The sequence below is a fragment of the Xiphophorus maculatus genome, chromosome 12 (genome assembly GCF_002775205.1).
Source record: "Xiphophorus maculatus strain JP 163 A chromosome 12, X_maculatus-5.0-male, whole genome shotgun sequence".
Classification (NCBI taxonomy): Eukaryota; Metazoa; Chordata; class Actinopteri; order Cyprinodontiformes; family Poeciliidae; genus Xiphophorus; species Xiphophorus maculatus.
In genome coordinates, this window is record NC_036454.1 from 3,748,621 (window position 1) to 3,772,122 (window position 23,502).

At 37.6% G+C, this 23,502-nt stretch overlaps 1 protein-coding gene across 1 annotated transcript in view; it reads left to right on the forward strand.

The window, feature by feature from the left end:
• LOC102218640 (probable global transcription activator SNF2L2) overlaps window positions 1-22,917 on the forward strand; it is a 40,588-nt gene extending 17,671 nt beyond the window's left edge. Inside the window, exons 18-34 of the mRNA XM_023343566.1 lie at window positions 26-136; window positions 1,793-2,035; window positions 2,256-2,369; window positions 3,469-3,573; window positions 3,849-3,935; window positions 4,281-4,327; window positions 5,677-5,843; window positions 6,292-6,455; window positions 7,016-7,243; window positions 7,619-7,696; window positions 8,338-8,556; window positions 11,368-11,591; window positions 19,761-19,866; window positions 20,167-20,268; window positions 21,226-21,352; window positions 21,795-21,928; window positions 22,481-22,917. Coding sequence (XP_023199334.1) covers window positions 26-136; window positions 1,793-2,035; window positions 2,256-2,369; window positions 3,469-3,573; window positions 3,849-3,935; window positions 4,281-4,327; window positions 5,677-5,843; window positions 6,292-6,455; window positions 7,016-7,243; window positions 7,619-7,696; window positions 8,338-8,556; window positions 11,368-11,591; window positions 19,761-19,866; window positions 20,167-20,268; window positions 21,226-21,352; window positions 21,795-21,928; window positions 22,481-22,516 — 2,292 coding nt within the window. The 3' untranslated portion in view covers window positions 22,517-22,917. The remainder of the gene's footprint in view (window positions 1-25; window positions 137-1,792; window positions 2,036-2,255; window positions 2,370-3,468; window positions 3,574-3,848; window positions 3,936-4,280; window positions 4,328-5,676; window positions 5,844-6,291; window positions 6,456-7,015; window positions 7,244-7,618; window positions 7,697-8,337; window positions 8,557-11,367; window positions 11,592-19,760; window positions 19,867-20,166; window positions 20,269-21,225; window positions 21,353-21,794; window positions 21,929-22,480) is intronic.
• Window positions 22,918-23,502: the final 585 nt, after the last annotated feature.

Sequence of the window (23,502 nt, forward strand, 5' to 3'; positions counted from 1 at the left end):
TTTTTTTCTGTCTTTTCCATTTAAGGGAACTCCTGGTCTGCGTCGGGGTCTCGTCCCTCAGCTCCGCAGCGGCAAGTTTAACGTCCTCATAACGACGTATGAATACATCATCAAGGACAAACACATCCTGGCGAAGGTAAAAGAGATCAAAGATGCATCCCGTTGGCTGAAACTGCTCTGAACTTACAAGCTTTCACCACATCTCTGTCTCAAAAAAACACACTTTTTGGTTCTGTTTAAAAAGAAATCTTTCATATTCAGTTGTTTTTCTTTGATTTTTATTTCTGTAAAATGCTGCAAAATAAGTCCTGAATGAAATAATGAGCTTTGCAGCATTAAAAAAATTTAAAAGCATCAGTCTCTTTTTGCAATATTTAACTTTTGGCTTCAATCAGAGCTCTGATGTCCCTCAGAATGAGAGCAGGGGTTTTGATGGATGGAAATGTGGAAAACATTTACATCTTAAAAAAGGTGCATCTAAAAAAGATGGGAAAATTATAAAAAAAATTATATATTCTACAAATGTATTAACTTCCAAAAGTATAAATTTCAAGCATTTATTTCTGATGATTTTTGCTTACAGCGAATGCAAACCCCATAAAAAAGTAAAAAAGTAAAAATAACTTGATACAAAAACAGTATTTTATGGTTCCATTGGTTAATGGAGGAGAATCCTGACTTCAGTTGTCCAGCAGACATTCTGTTAAAAAAGAGGTCAATACTAAAGAAACTGGTTGTATTAAAATTATTTCATCCTAGCTAAAATGTTTAGTGGAAGGAAAAAGTGTGGTGAAAAACTTGAGAGGGATTATAGCAGCCTTGAGGATTCTACAGGGCTCTTTCTCAGCCTCCATGGTTAATTGTTAGCAATTTAATTTAGCCACAGATAATAAGTGAAGAAAGGCTTGGTTGACTCAAAAGAGAGTCAACCAAGGAGGAACAATGGAAGAGATTTATTAAATGGAGAATCTGACATTCTTGAATGAAAATGGATTCCTTTGAACGGAGATGGTGGAAATGGACACTATAGAAACCAGAATGTGATGGACGGAAGTGTGTGAGAACATCTCCACTGTTTGTTTTGTCTTCCCTTTATTTTCCACCCATGTTCATTTTCTGTTGGGGAAAAAAGACAAAACAAACAAACAGCATATTAAGAAGAAAAAAGTTAGCCACATACAAAGTTGGTAGCTCAAACCTGATTATGTTGTTGAAGAAGTTTTCTTTGTTTAAACTGAAATCACATGTAATGTATTTTCTAGACGATAAGTCCCTTTAGTCAAAAAATGAGTCAGGACGGTGATGTATATCAGATGATATTGATTATTATTATTATTTTAAATATCTGAAACACTAAGTTACCAACCAACTTTGCTGTGAGAGGTTTAGCAGACAAAGTCTTTTTTCTGTCTACATTTCCCAGAAAGCCGTGTGGTTCTGGATCCCATTTAAGTGAATATTCTATTTATATAATATTAAATATTCTATCAGATATATTATCTATTGATATGGATCACATGTCTATTGTGATATGTATTGTTGTTTATTTTTTGTCCAGCTCTAACCTGAAAACTATGAAAAAATTTCAGCGTATTGTCTGGAAAATATGGTATTTTATTAGTTAAGGCAAAGAACATATAGCAGGGATAAATTTGATGCCATGGAATAATTTTGTTTTTTTCCATAAAGTACTTATATTTCCTCTGTTCAGTTCGCTTCACCGCTGCTGTTTCGGAGTTTTTTTAACAATGCTGCAGTTCTAATTCCACCGCCGGTGTTTTCTTCCACCCAGATCCGCTGGAAGTACATGATCGTGGACGAGGGCCACCGCATGAAGAACCACCACTGTAAGCTGACCCAGGTGCTGAACACCCACTACGTGGCTCCGCGCCGCCTGCTGCTCACCGGGACGCCGCTGCAGAACAAGCTGCCCGAGCTCTGGGCCCTGCTCAACTTCCTGCTGCCCACCATCTTTAAAAGCTGCAGCACCTTTGAGCAGTGGTTCAACGCGCCGTTCGCCATGACTGGAGAGAGGGTAACTGGTTAAACTGCTGCTCTTCTAACTGTTGCAGTTTTCTTAACGGCTTAGAAAAACCTTAAAATGGGTTTAAATTAACAGCTTTCCTTTTAAAATGTCTTGCACAATTTTCTTTATTTAAACTGTGGCTACAGACTCATTATTCTTCTATTAAGGAAGTATAACTGCCGGGAGCTGCCAGGCCGGTCTCTGAGGTTCTGCCTCTCGTCTGTTTCAGGTTGACCTAAACGAGGAAGAGACCATCCTGATCATCCGCCGTCTGCATAAGGTGCTGCGCCCGTTTCTGCTCCGCAGGCTGAAGAAGGAGGTGGAGTCTCAGCTGCCCGAGAAAGTGAGATGTTTACTTTGACTTTTGCTGTTATGACTCTGTTTACGACATGAAAAATGTCAGATAATATATCTACTGCTTGACTTTTAACCCCTTAACTGTCATGACTGCTGTCCTCATGGACCCATTGCCTTGCATGTTAGCGTTTATAGGGTAACAGTTAAGGGTATTAAATCTCTGACTTGTAGAGATGATGGTCCATTGACCAGAGCTCAGAATCCCCAAACTTTAATTTTATTATTTTTTATTGGTAAATATAAAATTATTGAAAAGAATGTTCAATAATTTCACTGAACTTAAATCCGGAACTGCACGGCATTCTGGGTCATGTAGGCAGAGAAAAGGCTTTAGCCACTCAATCTCTAGTTAATCTCTGCTCTTTTTTCACTATGACAGATATTTAAAACGAAAAAACTAATCAATAATTATCTATTTGTATTGATCTGGAACGCTTAAATGGTTACACGTTTTCCAGCCCTATTTGAAGTCGTTTCTCAAACCCAGCTTCAGACATCATTGACTTTACAATGGATGCGTTCCTCCTCTTTGAAGCTGGCTGACATCAGTGGTGGAAAAAAAACCTTCTGAAATCTGGAGAAAATATTTTCAACAGAGAAACTTCATCATTGTTTTCCTCCTCTTCTTTATGGTGATGAAATGTTTTGGTGTGCTGGTGCAAGTGATCCTAAAGCAGCACCTGCTTCCCTCAGAGAGTTGTTGATTTTTATTTTTTCTAAATCATATTTGAATCTCTTGAATGAACTTTCTCTTTAAATAAAATTGTCTTTACTGACCTTTTAGTGCCACCTTTCCACTTCAAGGGAAAACTAAAGCTGTCAGCCTCTAACTGCTGATATGTGCAACTTGTCAGCTGCAGCTGTTAATTATTAACAGTGATGGGGTCACCATATAAGGAATGTGCAGTTTGGGGAAAATAACACAAATCTTGGGCTTCAGAGTGAACTAACTGCCTCATGAAGTTGTCAAAATAACGGTTTTGGTTCCTTCCATTCATTCACTTTGTGTTTACTGTTTTCTCTCTGTGCCGTTGAGCCAGAAAGTCTCTGCTGTGCTGACTATCCCTCCTGTTTGTACTCGTCAGGTGGAATACGTCATAAAATGCGACATGTCTGCGATCCAGAGGGTTCTCTACCGCCACATGCAGAAAGGCATCCTGCTGACCGACGGCTCGGAGAAGGACAAGAAGGTGAGTTTTATCCTCATAATGACGCTTTCCTGCTGTTTTTACATCAAAGGAACCTCTTCTGAACACTTTTCAGCCTAATGTGTAGACGTGCATCTTGACAAAATACTAAATAAATATAAAAAGTTCATTCAAAGTTCAGGTAGTTCAGTAACTCAAATCCAAAAGTGAAACTCGTTCTATATGGAACCTGCAGAAATCCAGTTACTGCTGGTTATTGTCATTGTTAGTTTAGCTAAATTCACAACAAAGGGTAACAATATTTTTATTTTCTTCAGGGCAAAGGCGGAGCTAAGACTCTGATGAACACCATCATGCAGCTGAAGAAGATCTGCAACCATCCGTACATGTTCCAGCACATAGAGGTGAGCTCTGCTGACAGGAATACATGTTTTCTGATGTTTCACGAGTTCAACTCCTTCATAGCCATTTTAGTTTTTCTCCAAGCAGGGTCTGCTCTCTCTGGGTTACTGTAGATTATTGAGGTCTTAGAAGTTGGAGTTGTTTGTGTAGTTTTGTCGTCAGATTCTCGTTAAAACATCATTATCTTCCATTTTGAACATTTTGGTTTGTTATCTTTGTTCATTGTTTAGATCAAGGTAATCCAAAATGCTCTGGCATGTATTTTCAAAGCTCTTCTCAGATATTTTTTTTCTTTTGAGGACCTCACACCTTTTTCTAATGAAAGTCTGACATTTTCTTTTATTCAGGAGTCTTTTGCTGAGCACTTGGGCTACCCGAATGGCATCATCAATGGGTAAGTTACACATAAAAGAGCCCTTCTTTTCTACTGCGTCACATCTCATTTCATCATCTAACTTAAAAAGCACCGACTGTGAAAGAAGACGGCTCAATCAAGCACAAGAGTGAACATGTAGCCGTACTTTTAGAACTTTTCAGAGTTTTAACAAGGTTTGGCAGGATTGACCAGACATATTCTACAGTATGGCTCAGGGTTTTGTTTTAATTAGTGGTAGTATTATGTTTTTATATGATTATTATCTTTAATGAACCTTTATTTAACCAGTTTGCTAAAAACCGAAACACAGACAGTCTGTTTGTTTCATTTGTAAATGTAAGTATTTTTATTAGCACTTGGTTGCTGATTTCAAAGTGTTTTTGTCGTCCAGAATTAGTTTGCATTAGTATTTCTTTATTTTCTTGGACACCATAAACATATCAGGTGATTCTGTATATGTCTACATATCAATATATTCTTTAATCTGGTGACTGTAAAACAGCAACTCTGTTTTTAAATGACATTATTTTTTTGATCAAATAAAAAAGCATAAAATGTGTAATTATATTCACATCTAAATATTTTTCTGAACCCTTATTTGTGAGGGAGTTAAGTAGTTTGCAGAAAAAAACAAACAGTTTTGGATTTTGGAAAAGAAAATAAACCCAACTACCTAATCAGATTAGTCTGGAAAAATGATTTCTGTATTAAATGTTTATGGCTTTTGTGTTGTGATTAAAAACTTATTATTCTTTGCTTGACCTATGATTGTTAAAGTATAATTTCTTATTGTTAATGTTTTTGTCACATTCATACAAATCAACCCTGTATGGCCATCCAAGCTTTTTGTAAATGTAAATTTATTAATATTTATATGTTTTTATTTAAATGTGAATGTTTTACAAGCAAGTGCAAAAGGATTAAGGATGTTTTATGGCCCAATTCTCTCAACCTTTAAAGAGACAAAATAAATATATATGTAATATTTTCTAACACATTAGCTCCTTTCACAAAATCAGATGGAATTAATGTGCCTTTGTTATGTAACTACTACTCTTAAATCATCAAAAGTATTTATAGTCATATCAAATAATATGTAAAATTGTGTAATGTTGTTACTATTTGTTTAAGTTAACAGAGAATATATTAATTACTAGCTAGTTGAAAAGTCCCAGCCAATACATATTTATGCATAGTAGCTATAATATCATCACGTTTCTCCAAAATGTGGCAACATATGGACCAAAGGACTAATGATGCGCCTGCTCACCACATTTCTTCTTAGCAAAACTTTTTTATTTGTTTTATATTACAAAGAAACAGCAGCTGAGCAGGTAAATCTTTTTTAACGCCATCGTCTCCATCAGGCATGAACTGTACAGAGCTTCTGGAAAGTTTGAGCTCCTTGATCGGATCCTACCAAAGCTCCAGGCCACTGGACACAGAGTCCTGCTGTTCTGCCAGATGACGTCTCTGATGACGATCATGGAGGATTACTTCGGCTATCGCAACTTCCAGTATCTACGCCTCGATGGTAAGATCACACCTGTGAAATATACTGAGTTTACTGAGCCGGTATTTTACTGGTCGAGCATTAAAGGTGGTGCAAAGGACTCATTACTAGTTCACTGATTAACCAGAGTTAATTAACAAGAGTTAATTAGTGAACTAATTAATTGACCAATTAGTTAAATTGGATCACTGCCATGACAGTTAGTTACGGATATCTACCAAGATGGCTTTCATCTACAAGAAACTGTCTCAAACATCAATAAACATATTACATATTCATATTTTTGTTTTCAATTATTCCATTGTAATATTTTATACACTCAAACATTCCTGCAATGAGGGAAAGCAATAAGAATTGGCTTGTTAAATTATTGGCAAGTAATTTCTTTTTTCCTGAAATGTTCTGTAATTCTCTGCTTCAGTTTAAATAAAGTAAATCTTTAAAGCAATAACTAGATCCTTGTTTTCAGGAACCACTAAATCCGAGGACCGAGCCGCACTCCTAAAGAAATTTAACGAGGAAGGGTCCCAGTACTTCATCTTCCTCCTCAGTACCAGAGCCGGTGGCCTGGGGCTCAACCTGCAGGCCGCCGATACGGTCGTCATCTTTGACAGTGACTGGAACCCGCACCAGGTCCGTCCATCAGAACATAATCGTGTTAATAAGCAGTTTATCGTTTGTTTCTGAAGGTGTGTCTGACTTTACAGTCTTCGCAAAGTCATGTTTTTGCTTTTGACAATGTTTCCTATCATTGACTTTATAAAAAGAAACTTTTACTCTCTCAATGTTTTTGTGTCAGTAGTAAGCTAATTTAGTAAATGAATTAATATGGTTGTTAGAAATTGATTCATAAGTTCATAACCAAACATAGTTTTCTTTCATTCTTTGTAACTTTTAGCCTTATTGCATCCCTAATCATCCATTTTTAGGATTAAAACACCTGTCTTTTATTTGAAGGAAGTACATTCTCATGGTGTCTGAAGGTTTTACACTTATTGTTTTTCGAGGTGCATTCACACCAGTCCTACTTAGTCTGCATTATTTAAACTCTGGTCCTTTTGCTTTAAACTTTGGTTCATTTTTCACTTTTCCTTCTCAGCCACCTCTTGGGTTCACAGCGCAGCGCAGCAGAGACGCATGCAGTGTAAATGCCTTCAACTTCCTATTAATGACATTTTCTCCTGTAACTGTAGGACCTGCAGGCCCAGGATCGGGCTCACCGCATCGGGCAGCAAAACGAGGTCCGCGTTCTGCGCCTCTGCACCGTCAACAGCGTGGAAGAGAAGATCCTGGCTGCTGCCAAATACAAACTGAACGTGGATCAGAAAGTCATCCAGGCCGGCATGTTCGACCAGAAATCCTCCAGCCACGAGCGGCGCGCCTTCCTGCAGGCCATTTTAGAGCATGAGGAGCAGAACGAGGTAGGAAAGCTGCGTTTTGATGCTCTTCATCATTCAGACCCCACACACCATCCTCCGGCCCGAGTACGTTATTTAAGTGCTGGAATTGTAAGAAAAATAAATGGCTGATTGTTCCTCTTGAGGTAAATTATGTCTTATGCGTCAGGAAAATTTTAATTAAATCCTTGTTGGCTCAATGAGGGCGTCTCTTTGATGTGCAAATAATTTGCCCTTCAGTCATTTTTATGGCCTCCTAATCCAACCGTAGCTGTTTATTTTCTACTTGAAATCTGAACAGCACACTTGAGTTTTTCCCTGTCTGGCAGTAAATATACTTTAAATCCTAAATGGGTGTCCATGATCGTCCTGATGACGACGTCTTCTGCTTTGTTTCAGGATGAAGACGAGGTCCCTGATGATGAAACGCTTAACCAGATGATAGCTCGCAATGAAGACGAATTTGATCTGTTCATGGTAAGAAATTCATTTACATTTACTGAAATGTCATTCTGTGAAACACTGATGATCTGTCAGCTCTAGGAACATTTCATCATTTCTTTACACACTGCACAGAGACGTCAGTTTGCATTAAAACAACCTGATTGCTGCAAACTTCAGTGGAATTCACATTTGGCATTTTGGTTTCTTTCTATATCGACCAGGCCCACCAGGTCGTGTCTGCATGTTTTCAGTTAACAATAGTTACTCTGCTGTTACCAACTCAGCTGTATTTGGTGACATTTCAGAACAAAACAAACCTAACAACTGTCTAAAAAATTGCAATCTGTGTGTGTACTCCTATTTTAATATTAAAAAATGGTTTAAAGTGTAATGAAATTGTTTATTTAATGTTGGAAGTTCTTTAGACTCAAGCTTGAGCTCTTATAGCCTACTCTGTTTCCTAACTATTCCTAATTAAGTGATTTATTAACATGACTTAACCTTTTTCCCTAATAAATAAAATTAAATGTAAAACAAAGTGAAAAAACAACAACCTGCAATATCTTTTCACACCCTGGTTCTTCACCTTGATTTTTTTTTTTTGTTTCGTTTTCCAAAACATTCTCATATTCTTCTTATGAGCGCCTCTTGCTCCTTTGTCTGTGGTGCTGTAGCGCATGGACATGGACCGTCGGCGCGAGGACGCCCGGAACCCGAAGCGTAAGCCTCGTCTGATGGAAGAAGACGAGCTGCCGTCGTGGATCATCAAGGACGACGCCGAGGTGGAGAGGCTCACCTACGAGGAGGAGGAGGAGAAGATGTTTGGCCGAGGGTCGCGCTGCCGGCGGGACGTGGACTACAGCGACACGCTGACCGAGAAACAGTGGCTGCGAGTAAGAACTTTCTATCATTTACGATTTATACAACAAAACCTGCAAACATTGGGATTAATTAAACCAAATGTTAATAAAAAAAATCACAGTTAAAAACTCAAAATGCCTGACAAACTGGAACATAAATATAAGGTTAAACTCGAACAAAGTTGCTTAGATTTTCCTATTTGAAAAAGCAACATATGTTTACAATATAGAATGTAAATAATAATAATAATCATTTAAATCAGCAGCTGTTTTTCTTTTACGATTTTACTGAAGGCTTCTATATAATTACAGCCGATGATTTAACAATTTCATACATGGTGTTTATAGTAAATTGGAGCTTTTTTCCCTCTAACTTGAACCCAGCTAATATAAATTTAGGATTAGTGTTGCAAAAAACATTTCTCTGTTTTGATGCCTTTATTTGGCTGTTACTGTATTTCTTTGAATATTTTTTAATGATTCACATAGGGACAGCTCTGCAACAGAATCCTGTTTTTAAGGAACACTAAATATTTTATTTTGCTATAAATATTTTATTTTTAAGGCAGTTTAATTTTAAAGTTATTCATTGAAGAGCTGGAACAATCTTTTGTTTCCTATTAATTATGTGAATCAATTACAGTAGTCATTGTGTGGGGTGGTGGGCGCCTTCTTTAGCTTAACAACAGAAAGCGTCTTCCTCCGCTTTGATTCACTCACTTATAAATACAAACACATTATTTCTTATTTATGATCAGTAGTTATTCCCACTATTACTTTTTTCACAGTTGTTACTGTCTCTCTGTTTGCTCCCCAACATTTTTTAAATTTCATTTTAATGTTCAATATATTTTAATATAAGAGTAAAAAAGTATTAGGTAAATGGTCTTCTTGGGTACTGAGAAACTGATCAAATTATCAATCATTTAATATTTAAAAATTACCCTAACCCCCTTTCCACCATTTAGTGGAAATGTTGGTATTTTAAGGATGGAAATGACAATAATTCATAAAAAATAAAATCAGGCAGAACAAATTATTTTCTTTCAGTAGAAAACTTCTGAACTTTAACAAAAATTGCAGGTGTGTGTCTGGTAGATTTATGATGTTTGTTTTTCATTCAGTGGGTAGAGAATCCAGAAATTTTACTGTAGTACAAGTAGAAATACTTCGTAATAAAATGACTCATGTCTTATATATTATGTGCTGTAAATATATCGAAAAGTTCTGAAATTCAGGCCCTGTCCTTTTATTTAGCGACTTTTCAGACAAAACAAAGACTGATGGGCCAGAAAACTCCAGTCGGTGCTCACCCACCCTTAATATTTTGCTAAAGATAAAAACAATCGATTTGGTTTCTACCACTCTGATCTTTTTATTTGGAGCAACAGAAATGTGACACGTCTGATTTCTGTGCTGCCGGTTTTAAATGTTCTCTGATTTGCAGAAAAACAAGAGAAAGTCAAGTTGTTTCTTTTTGTCCTGCTTCAGTTTTGCTTCTGCTGAGCTTCTGACGCTTAGTTGGCAGAAACTACTTTTTAAAAACACTGCATCCCTTTAAATTCTCCACTTGTAAATGATTGCTGATGCTATTTATTGCTTTCATATTATATAATTATAACTTTTGAACATAATTAGAAGTTTAGCTTTGTGAGACGCTGGTGACAAACAACAAATAAACACTTTTCCTCCGGAGAAACACCAAAAGCTCAGCAAATCAATTTTATTGAGTTGCAGAGACGCTTCAGGGATAAACGGAATTAGAACAAAGACACTTTGAGGCCAAGGTGACAGGATGTTGAGACCAGTGTAAGCTGTGGTTCAAACAAACGCTCATTAGAGGAAGAAAAATGTGGGCCGACATGCTGGCTGTGTGCTGCAGAAGAACAAAAACCATCACGACAAGGTGACACACAAACAGGAAGATCTGGGTTTACGGAGCAAATTCAACTCCACGTCTAATGGTTTAAAAACAGGGTAAAAACGCTCCTTTCTGAAAAACTAAAGTGAATAGAACCCTGAGAGATAACGAAAAAATTTATAGTTTCATGGAGCGAAAGTAGTGCTGGATGAAACGACTGAAAAAAGCATCATGATTTAATTGTTCCATTTTAGTTAATCGATTAATTTTTTTATTTTAAATATCTGAAATACTGATAAACTGGTTGTGTGACCGAGGTTTGTCATGATAAAAAAGTTTTGCTGGCCGATAAATTGTCCCAGAAGTTATCTTGATAAACTATAATATTGTTGTTTTGAGACTATTTTTAAGTAATAAAATGGTAAAAATGGCAAAATGATGCAAGAACAGATTCTCAAAGATTAATAAACTTTAAATTCTAATGAATATTTAACACTGGAACTGGAAAACATTTTCAATATCCACATAAATAAACAAATAAATTATTATGACATCTCTGCATGATTTATTCTTTTTCTCTTTCTACCAAAAGCTTGATGACAAAACTCTTCAGTCTGGTGTTTTGGTCTCAACTAACTCCTTTTTTTTGAATGACAGTTTTGTCTAATGAGACTTTATAATGAATTTTATTTGTTGTTTCTGTTGTTTTGTTTATTTATTTTGTATTTTTAAAATGTCTTCCAGCTCCAGTGTTAAATGTTTATTAGAATTTATAGTTGATTGATTTTGAGAATGTGTTCTTGATTTGGTATTATGCCAATCTTACCATTATGTTACTTGAAGATGGTCTCAAAACAGCAACATCATCATTTATCACAGTAACTTCTGGGACTATTTATTATCCAGCAACATTTGCTATCATTATCGTACTTGCTGAGGCTAAGTAACATTAAACCCGGTCTCTGCTCTGCTCTGACTTTCAGGCCATTGAGGACGGGAACTTGGAGGAGATAGAGGAGGAAATCCGCTTGAAGAAGCGTAAACGCAAACGACGTCAGGACAAAGACTCGTCCAGCAGAGACGACGGCGGCATGAAGGCCAAGAAGAGGCGAGGGCGACCGCCGGCCGAGAAGCTCTCGCCCAACCCGCCCAAACTCACCAAGCAGATGAACACCATCATCGACACGGTCATCAACTACAGAGATGGGTACGGCTTTCTGTAGAGCTGCTTCACTTTAAAAAACAAAACACAACCCAGGGACATGAAAACGTTTAGACCACACTCTTCACCACCAACAAATTTAATCCAAACAAATGCTAACATACACATAATGCTAGACCGGTTATTGGACCATAAATTGTTTCAGTAATTAAACAATTACAACAAATACAGCTGAGAAAACCCGCTCACGATTCGGCCTGTCATGACAACAAATGTCGCTGGACAATCAATTATATGAGGGGCCGTTTAGGACAAAATTTACGTTTTGTCTCTCACACACTACCAAAAACTCTTGCATACTCCAAAAAAGTAGCCACGCACACTCCAAAAAATTACGTTTTGTCTCTCACACACTACCAAAAACTCTCGCATACTCCAAAAAAGTAGCCACGCACACTCCAAAAAATTACGTTTTGTCTCTCACACACTACCAAAAACTCACGCATACTCAAAAAAATAGCCACGCACACTCAAAAATTACTCACGCACATTCAAAAAATACTCAAATTGCGTATACACACACTACTAAAATGTCACACACACACACACAAACGTTAACTTTCTCGCTCACATACACTACTACCAGCTCGCGCACATACACACAAACGTTAACTTTCTCGCTCACATACACTACTATCAGCTCGCTCACATACACTGTACTAACAGCTCGCACATTCACAAACGTTAACTTTCTCGCTCACATACACTACTACCAGCTCGCGCACATACACACAAACGTTAACTTTCTCGCTCACATACACTACTACCAGCTCGCGCACATACACACAAACGTTAACTTTCTCGCACACATACACTGCTAACAGCTCGCACACACACAGACGTTTATCTCTCACATACACAAGACTAAAGTTGAACACACACACAGTACTAAGACTCGTTTTATGTATGTGTGAGAGCGAGACTTTTTATGAATGTGTGAGAGCGAAACTCTTTTTGAATGTGTGAGAGCGAAACTCTTTTTGAATGTGTGAGAGTTGTCACGGAAGAGGCGCGGCATAATTTTTGGATCAAACTGCGCATGCGTAGATCCTAAACTATAAGTTTCGATTGTTGACTCACTGTATGTTCTATTACTTAGTATATTTGTGCTTTTAAATATATATAGAACGTTTAACTTTCTTGTAGATTAAATGTGCTATAGAAATAAATGAATCTGATTGATTGATTAAAAATAGCAAAATTGCTGTAGTACAATCTGTCCACTGGGTGCCAGTATTACAGGAATTATTAACCGGCGCCAACTAGTGCCGAAGAAGAAAGAGTTTGCTATACCGAACATGGCTAACTCTAATTCGAAACGAGAGAGAATTGGTCAGGCAGCTGCCATTTTAAACACCATTCTATCTTCTCCGGAGGCAACCAGCACTTTGACAGGCGCATTAAACGATTCAACGACTGCCCGCAGTGCTACAATCTGGCACCCAGTGGACAGATTGTACTACAGCAATTTTGCTATTTTTAATCAATCAATCAGATTCATTTATTTCTATAGCACATTTAATCTACAAGAAAGTTAAACGTTCTATATATATTTAAAAGCACAAATATACTAAGTAATAGAACATACAGTGAGTCAACAATCGAAACTTATAGTTTAGGATCTACGCATGCGCAGTTTGATCCAAAAATTATGCCCCGCCTCTTCCGTGACAACTCTCACACATTCAAAAAGAGTGTCGCTCTCACACATTCAAAAAGAGTCTGGCTCTCACACATTCATAAAGAGTGTCGCTCTCACACATTCATAAAAAGTCTCGCTCTCACACATACATAAAACGAGTCTTAGTACTGTGTGTGTGTTCAACTTTAGTCTTGTGTATGTGAGAGATAAACGTCTGTGTGTGTGCGAGCTGTTAGCAGTGTATGTGAGCGAGAAAGTTAACGTTTGTGAATGTGCGAGCTGTTAGTACAGTATATGTGAGCGAGCTGATAGTAGTGTATGTGAGCGAGAAAGTTAACGTTTGTGTGTGTGTGTGTGACATTTTAGTAGTGTGTGTATACGCAATTTGAGTATTTTTTGAATGTGCGTGAGTAATTTTTGAGTGTGCGTGGCTATTTTTTTGAGTATGCGTGAGTTTTTGGTAGTGTGTGAGAGACAAAATGTAATTTTTTTGAGTATGCGAGAGTTTTTGGTAGTGTGTGAGAGACAAAACGTAATTTTTTTGAGTGTGCGTGGCTACTTTTTTGGCGTATGCGAGAGTTTTTGGTAGTGTGTGAGAGACAAAACGTAATTTTTTGGAGTGTGCGTGGCTACTTTTTTGGAGTATGCAAGAGTTTTTGGTAGTGTGTGAGAGACAAAACGTAATTTTTGTCCTAAACGGCCCCTCATACAATTATCCATCCATCCACTTTCTAACACCCTTGTCCCTCGTGGGGCCGGGAGAGGTTCTGGTGCCGATCTCCAGCGAACCTTTCAGGTGACAGGCGCGGTCACCCTGGACAAGTCGCCAGTCTATCGCAGGGCAACACATGCTTTCAGGACAAACAACCATGCACACACACACACACACCTAAGGAGAATTTAGAGAAACCAATTAACCTGAACGTCATGTTTTTGGACTGATGTTTGGTTCTGGTTCTGGATGCAGACCAGAACCAGAAGAAAGATCTGGAAGGTTGATACAACAACAGCAGATCTTTAAGTCGTTCAGTGATTTATAAACTAACATCTGAAAGTCTATTCTCTCAGTGGAAGGACTTTGGTACTGGGTTTATGTGGTTTTACTCAGAACTCCAGCAGCAGCGTTGTGGATCAGCTGATTGATTTTTTTTTTTTTTTAGGCAGACCTATGAAGACGCTGTTGCAGTAATCAATGCAACTGGAGATAAATGCTTATGTATTTCTCTAGATCTGGCTGAGACTTCAGTCCTCTAATCCTGGAAATGATCTGCAGGTGATAGAAGGCCGACTTTGTAGCTGTCACTATGTGGCTCTGAAGGTTCAGGTCAGAGTCCATCACTATAGCCAGATTTCAGCCTGGTTGCTAGTTTCTTGCTGTAATAACTGAAAAAAGAGAAAGCATCAGTTGTGTGAATGAAAAGACCTTCTTGTTGTCAGGTTAGAACAGGAAACCTGGTCCGAGATGATAGGAAGGTACAGAATCTGAAGCCAAAATGGTTCTGAAAGGACTCGTATAAAGGACATGTCCAACAGACATTTTTAATCATTGTCCACCATGTTGGCGCTACGCCGGGCCGCCTCTGGTTCTGCTGTGCTGGCTCCATGTCAGAAGATGTGGTCCAACCCATTTGGTTTGAGTTTGTCGCCACATCAATGAACAGATTGAAAAAAGGCGAGCCAGTTGTTCACACAAGCAGGTAAATGAGTGTGTGTGTGTGTGTGTGTGTGCGTGTGTGTGTGTGTGTGTGTGTGTGTGTACAGCGTTGTCAGTCACTGCCCATATAGAAAACACTGATTGTGCATTGAGCTTTGTGAATGGTCAAAATGACTCTGATGGAAGACGAGGAAACTCCATGAAGCTCTGAAATATGAGGCCTGTAAAAAAAATATTTCTATAAAGTAGCCAAAGTTTTTCTCACAGAACTAATATTTCAAACTCTGTTGCAGCAGATTTTGGCACTGCAGAAAAACCCTTTCATCAGAAAATAAAACTATAAATTTTAATATGACAACATTTTTATTTTAATAGAATGACCAACAAATGTTTGAAAAGTCAACAGGTGTGATGTTTGTCTGCAGCGTTGCTACATGTAGCTGGAAAGATGAAAACTGATCAGTTTGTTGATTTTAAAGGGGCAGTATTCTGTAGAATCTTTCTTTTTTCACCATGTTTTAATGTTATTCATCAAAAACTAACCTGGAGTGTTGCTTTGATTCTTTCATGCATATTTGAGAAATCCTTCAATCTCCATGGCAACCAGTCAGCTGTGCAAAACGTCTGGGTGGACGTAGCCCCGCCTTCTAGGACGAAGCTCCTCCTCAGAGCTGCAGTTTCCAACCTTCTGTCTCACAGAACAACCCTCCTCTGCTATTCCCCCTCTCCGCTCCTTCAGACTAGCCAGCAGCAATTAGCAAACACTGCTGATGTCATTATAGGAGCTACTTCTCAGAGCAACGCTGGTTGAAAACGTTAAAGGCTTAACAAGGAGCCATATTGTGACGACTTCCTGAAGGAGTAGTTTCAGAAAGAGCAGGAGTTCTTAAAGATTTAACGGCATCCATTTATGAAGTCAAATTTCTTTTAGGCCATATTTGATATATGTAACATTTTTATTACAACTGATGGTAACATAGTTACTTGATTATGCTATAAAATGCTACTATCTGCTTTGAAAATACATAGTAGTGCCCCATGTAAAAAAAGGACAGTATATATTTTTTACTTTCAAACCAAGAAAAGACAAAATTATTTTTGTACATCTGAAAGATTTTATTTTTAATAATTTAATCTCAGCTTCCTGATGTGCCAAGTGAACCACCATACATTTTGTTCTGGATTAAGTCTTCATTATTAATCCTTTCATTTTTAACCTATTTTCAGACACATGCTGGGAGAACCTGATAGGATTCAGTCGTAATAAGAAGCTCGGCCCACACTGGGATTCTTTCAAATTCATTCAATAAAGGATGAATCTTTTTCCTTGAATCAGTCTCAGTTCGACCCTTCGCTGCTTTATTGGCGGCCGAATTTTCATTCAGGCTGCAGGAGAAAAACCAGATTAACAGCATCTCTCTCCTTCGGTCCTCCTATAATCCTGATTGTAGACTTTAATTAGTGCCTCTCCATAAACAATCTCTACTTATAGGAAACAAGACAATCAGTTTTCATGCAGGCTGATCCTGTAGTAATGTTCAGGTTTTTACTTTTAGCTGAAAAGCCACTCAAATACAACTAAACTGGATATTTTTTATGAACCCAGAAGTCAAATTCCTTCCTCTGTCTGTCGTTGATCGTAATTCTCAAAGCATATGTTGGCCTGTCTCAATAACAAAGAATGGAGTGGGACAGTTGAGACCAAAGCACCAAACTGAAGACTATTGTCTTTTCTCATCCAAATAAATAAAACAACCTCCAAACTGTGTGAAACGGTAAAAAATAAAACTCTTATGACTGTAGCCTAGTAACAAAGCTTCATTTCCTCACATGAAGGTTTGTCAGCGTGGAAATCTCAGCAGATAAAGAGCCGCCACACCTACAGAGAACTGTTCTGGGATCTGTTGTTTTCCTGATCTCACATCAAGAGCCGTAAATAAACAAACCAAGCAGCTCTGAGGTTTCTAGGAATTGCAATCATTCATGGTATCGTCACACTGCGAGGCAGACATCTGAAGATATTTTTCCTGACTCCGCATCCGGGGAACTTTACAGATTATATCAGACTACGGGGTTAGGTGATATTTGAGACTCCTGAGGCGTTCATATTATATATTTTTAACCTTGTTTGTTAAGGTTAGAGATGCAATAAACATTTTGGTTTCCATCTAATTAGAAAACAAAGAGATTAAAGCAGAATATGAATAAATACTTGAACAAAAGAATTATATTTATGACTGCAGGACTTTATATCTAAAAGTTTTTATTAAAAATATGTGTTTTCCAGGCATATTGTGCCATTTCTTTGCACAGTCATACAACTGTTACCTTTAGTTGTTATAAAAATGTTACATATATCAAATATGACTAAAAAGAAGCTCGACTTCCTGAATTAACGCCCTTAAATTGGGTCCCTGTTTCTTTAAGAAGCTCCTGCTCTTTCTGAAACTCCGCCTTCAGGAAGTCTTCACAACATGGCTCCTCTTTTAACCCTTTAACAACGTTTTTACCAGCGTTGCTCTGAGATGTAGCTCCTATAATGAGCTCAGCAATTCCACCAGGTGTTTGCCAATTGCTCCTGGCTAGTCTGAAGGAGCTGCGCCTCGAAGGCGAAGCTAAGTCTACCCAGTCGTTCTCCCCAGCTGAATGCCAAAAGACTTTTTAAAGAAGCATGAAACAGTCAAAGCAGCACTCCAGGTATATTTTGAGGAGGGAATAACATTAGAGCATGATGCAACGCTCAAAGAAGTTGACTTTACATAACGGCTTGGGAGCATTCCAGGCACATTACTTGATTTATAGCAGAATCAAGTGACTATTTTACCTTCAGATGTTAAAAATGCTTTACATATATACTGTATATATATATATATATATATATATATATATATATATATATATATATATATATATATATATATACACACGATGACAGTGAAGGAAAAATCTGCATCCTATCTGTCATTTTGGCAGATTGCAATTCACACATCTTGCCACTTTATGCAGACATTTTCAACTTTACACACATAGTACATCGCAGAGGTAACTAAATCAGAACACATTTTTAAATCCCATCACTGATTTGAATGTTGTGGCATCTGCAAACTATTCTGCAACAAAGAGTTGGCCAAAACTCCTCCATAGAGATGTAGCAGACTCCTGTCACCAGTGATGGAAGTTCTTGCTTTCTCTGACTTTAAAAATAAAATCTTCAGGGGAAAAAACTTTTTTGGCTGCATTGTGATACTTTCTGATGGGAGACTTGGACTGTGGGTGTCGCTTTAATCGCAAAACACTCCAGAACTCCTGCAGGAGTTTCAGCAAACATCCAAACGCAGCAGCAGAGAGTTCACTCGACTAACAGATTGTCATTAAGAAGATTAATAGCAAACCCTCCTACGCCATCGTTTTATGACTCTTCATTAGCCGCATTATCCAACCAGGACAGACATGAGAAGACATCTGCCTGAGTGGATGAAAGAGTTGCTGGTTTGTTTTCTTTCTTTTATTTTGATTCCATCTGGGCTGTTGAAGTTGTGATTAAAGTCAGAAACTCCGGTCCATTTTTTAAAATCGTATCAAATTTTGGAAAAGTAATAATTCAGCTGGTTGTAAACATGACAACAGGAAGTCTCCTGGCACAAACCGCCAGAGAAGCGGTCATGTCAACGCTTCGAGGCAGATGGTTCAGATTTGGAACTGCTTGTGTTGTTGGCATTGAAAACTTGTGGGAGAAAACATTTCTGACAGAAGCAATCAAGTGTGTCTGTTTACAAGATGAATGTGGAAGAGGAAACTCTGACGCCTACTTCTAAAATCTGTTCCCCCTTCTTCCTTTTCCTGGGGAAATTAGCTTTGGGGAAACTTCAGGTAGTAAACAACCTTTGTAATCTTTGCTTGTACATGAGCTGGCAAATAAATATTCATGGGTTGCCAACATGTTGGACTTGGTTTTACAGTCTTTTAACTTCAACTTTAATAAATGTAGATGTCTGCAAGATGAACAGGACTGAGCTTATTAAATATTAAAGGTATAAAATGCAAATATGTTCTTCCCTTTTTCTTTAAACTTCATAAAACAGGGACTTTTATTATTAGTTGCTAATTATAAAACTGTATATGAACTGAATCGCTTCAGTTAAATGGTCTGTCAACCTGAAAATCTGATAATTCATACATACTTATATATTTCTGCCCTCCATAAATTGGTTGTTGCTCTAGTTGGTTTTTCTTTTTTACATTTGTGTGTCATAATTATCTTTCTGGTCTTTATGACGGCTCTGCTGTTTATGTGCTGATCCACTTTTCTTCATTTCAGCAATACAAAGCTGAATTTTTCCGAGTTAGTCAAACAATCAATCAAGTTCATTTATGTAACATATTTCAGCAACAAGGCAGTTCAAAGTGCTCTACATCAGAAAAGCACAAAAATAAAAAGTCATAAAACCATCAGACAGTCAACAATTGAGAAACCAGTAACAAACGTTACATTTTGATGAGCTCCATCATCGAAATCATCAGCACACATCAAAATGTTGGTCAATGCTTCACTTATTGTGTTTCAAAAGGAACTGTAAACACGTAGGCTTTTAGTCTAGATGTGAAGGAACTCAGTATTTCGGCTGTTTTGCAGTTTTCTGGACGTTTGTTTGTAAGCTGAATGCTGTTTCTCCATGTTTGGTTCTGGTTCTGGATGCAGAGCAGAACCAGAAGACCTGAGAGGTCTGGAAGGTTGACAGAACAACAACAGATCTTTAATGTATTGTGGTGCTAAACCGTTTATAAACTAACAACAGTATTTTAAAGTCTGTTCTCTGACCTGTGAATCCCAGTTTTAAGGTTTATTTTCTGTTTCCAGGTCAGGCAGGCAGCTGAGTGAGGTGTTTGTGCAGCTGCCGTCCAGGAAGGAACTGCCAGAATATTACGAGCTGATCAGAAAACCTGTCGACTTCAAGAAGATCAAGGTTTGCTGAGTGACATCAGCCCAAACTTAAAAATAAGATCCTGATGAAGGTTTAAAAAAGGCTTTTGTTTAATCTCCACCTGCCTTGTGAAATGTTGGGTCCACATAAATATCTCTATGGTTTTTGGGGGATTGGTTGTTTCTGAATAATTCTCCTGTGATTAGGAAGTTTTATAGCAGCTTTGATCATAATTATTTGTAGGTTTAAGATTCATTAATATGAGAAAATTTAGACCTCCAGTGTGATTGTAGATAACTCAGAGTCTTAAAAAAACACAACACTTTTCCTTGCCAATAACAGGAACGTGTGAGAAACCATAAATACCGAAGTTTGGGCGACCTTGAGAAGGACGTGATGCTTCTCTGTCAGAACGCACAGACCTTCAACCTGGAGGGATCCCAGGTACAAAACGCCTTTTCTCTGTTTAATCCTTCACCTCCCCACGTTTTCAGATGAACTCTGCAGTTTTCCATCTCAGAGTTTTGCAGAAAACTTTTCTTTGAACGAGTCTCACTCTGGGGACATTCATAGTGTTTTCTTTTGTCTTTCTGTTGGTCGGTCTGTCTGTGGCAGAATCTTTATCCTTTTTTGACACGTTAGTACTTTCTGGTGTGCTTTGTGTTGAAATTGACGACCATATTGTCTTCTGGACCAAACAATGCCTCATATTAACCCATTTTGTCTTATTTTTTACTTTTGGACAGTTGGACATGGCAACAAAGTATTTTTACATTTATTTGTTTTGTTTGTTGTACTGAGAGGAGCTGATTAGCATTTCAAATTCATGTAAACTAATTTTTTGAATAAGAAAATAAACATTTTATTGTCTAAAATGAGACAAAGTAGCATTTTTTTTACAGAATTTGGTGAACCTAAAACTGCCTGCTGATTTCTTCTTTGTAAAAATTATTTACAAATATTTTTTTATATCTTAAATGAAATGTATGTATTTTTGAACAGTTGTGGCTTAATTGCTGCTCTGAATATGTTGTTCTTTCAGTAAATGGCCTATTTATGAGTTTGTATACTCCAGTTTATATTGGTTGACAATAATCGATTAATCTGATTAACTGCCTTAATATTTCATCACTTTGCACTGACTTAATTTGGACCGTCTTTAAATCCTTTGTTGGGGATTTTTATATTTTCACACATGCAGTTTGTTATTTAATGAGATGGAGGGAAAAAATGTTTTTCTTCCCAAAATGCATTTTAACAACTTAAAATTCACCATTTATAGTTGAGCCTTCTGCTCCCAAAGGGATCCGTCTGTTTGCCTCTGCAGAGAAACGGCCGCTGCCGCCACTTTAAATAATTTTCCTAACCTTCAGTTCAAAGACATTTTTATTTTTTTAACAGATATACGAGGACTCCATTGTTCTCCAGTCTGTTTTCAAGAGTGCCAGACAGAAGATCGCCAAGGACGAAGACAGCGAGGATGACAGCGATGAGGATGATGATGACGACTATGACTCAGAGGCCGAAGGTAACACACAGACTTTAAAACACACACACACACACACTTGTGTCATCTCATTAGAAATCACCGCTGGAGGTCGACTCGGTGCCTTCCCACTGAAAACACCAAACCGCTGCAGCTGTCAAACTACCAGGGAAAAAACACATAAAATATAAAATAAAAATACACTTTGAACTGAAAAAGAAACCTGTTATAACAACTCTACATGTTAATGTATTAAAAACCTTTTTAAGCCTTAATTTGTTCACAGATGTAAGGACATATTCAGAGCTGTCTCGTTGAAAAATTACTTGTAAGTTAGTTTTATCTTATTTCGAGTGCACTAAGATATTTGCCCTAGACACTAGCTGTAAATACTTTGTAGGATTTTGTGTTTTTGCAGTGCACAAAGTCGTTGCAGTTTGGAAGCGATACTTAACCCTGGTTCTGTTCTCCAACTTTTGTCCAGCCAAGTCTGTGCGGGTGAAGATCAAGCTGGGTCGGGACGGACGCAGCCACGACAAAGGCAAGAAGAGGCAAAGCCGCGGAAAGGCCAAGCCGGTGGTGAGCGACGACGACAGCGACGACGACCAGGACGATAACGTAGGTTTATGTTCACATCCAACAGGGATTACAGCAGAACTGTCCACTTTCGGAACGCTTTTGTCTCTAGCTCTGGTACATTTCTTATTATTGGAGGTTTAAATCTCTTTGCCACCTGAGATCATCCGCTGCTCTCACAGCGGGTCGCACAAAAATCTACACTTCAGGTAAAAAGAAAGTCAAAGGTATCATTCAGTGTCATTTGTGTCAAAAAACAAACCAGGAAATGGAAAAAGGATGTTTGAGGCCAACACCGTGTGAACCAGTTTTAATGTTAAACCAAATGTTTCCGTTGCTACGCCTCGCTGTTTTCATCCAGGAACAGCAGGACGGAGGCGCTTTAATCCAAGGAAAACTTAGCTTAAAACGGTAGCGGTTAGCTTCTGGAAGCTAGCCACTAGCATGGGAGACAGCACTGATACCGAATGAAAACCTGGAAGGATTTCTAGTCTGACGTCTTTCCAGAGTTCCTCCTCTGATGTTCAGCTGAAAGTTGAAAACACAAACGCCTCTCTCCTCTGCTTTCTGACTGCCGACTCTCTCTTCCTGCAGGATCTGTCGGATAAAAGCAAAAGCGACGACGACTGAGGAGGCCCAGCAGCAGCTGCAGCAGCGTGAGGATGCTGCGCTTAAAAAAAGAACAATACCTTCATTTTCTATCGAGCTTCATGCATTTTTCTTTGATTTTGTTTGTAGTGTGTTTTATCTTCACTGCCATCAACATTAAAATATATTACTAATCAATCAGTAACTTACAGCAATACCAATCAGCTTCTTAACTTGTTTTTTAGAGTTTTCTAGTATATTTTTATGTCTGGCACAGAAGAAATTCTATATGAAAAACAAAGACGCACATTTGGTCATTTTATGAATTCATCTTAAAGTATATGAATATTCCCCACATTTAATATAGGACAAATAAAATTTGATATATTAGTGAAAGTTTGTTTTTTTACGTTCATGGGGAGAAAACAAACAGTTTCAGGTTTTCTTGTTTTTTTTTCTCCATATTTTGGTCCTTGAAATGGTAAAAATGTAAAATGAAAAAAATCCTGTTTTTCCCACTTAAACCGAGCTTTTTTTTTTTTTTTTTTTTTTTTTCCAGGTAAATATCAAATATCTGCTAATTGTTTAGGATTACGCAGTTCTCTTAGTTTAATGTTTTAATTGTCTTGGAAAGTCAATAATATTATTGAAACATCCACCTTCAATGCTGATGTTAACTTTTATTTAGCTGAAAGTGGATAAAATAAAAGATAAAAAAAAAACCTTTTCTCTTTTGACGTTAACCAACAGCCACAACCATAAAACCATTTTTAAAGTTGATCAAATATCTCAAGTTGAAACATGAAATTCAGACGGTTAGAAATGCAGTCTGCTTTTTTTTTTTACTTTCTGAATGGAAACATTATTACATGTTGTTTCATAAGCTCCTCCCTTTATTATATTCTGATAGTTTTAAAAATGTTAAACACTTTTTCCAATTCCTTGTTTATTATGAGAAATGTTTGTTTTTTGAATCACTGCATTGTAACGGACAGCAGCTTTGTGGGGAGACGGTTTGTTTATTACTA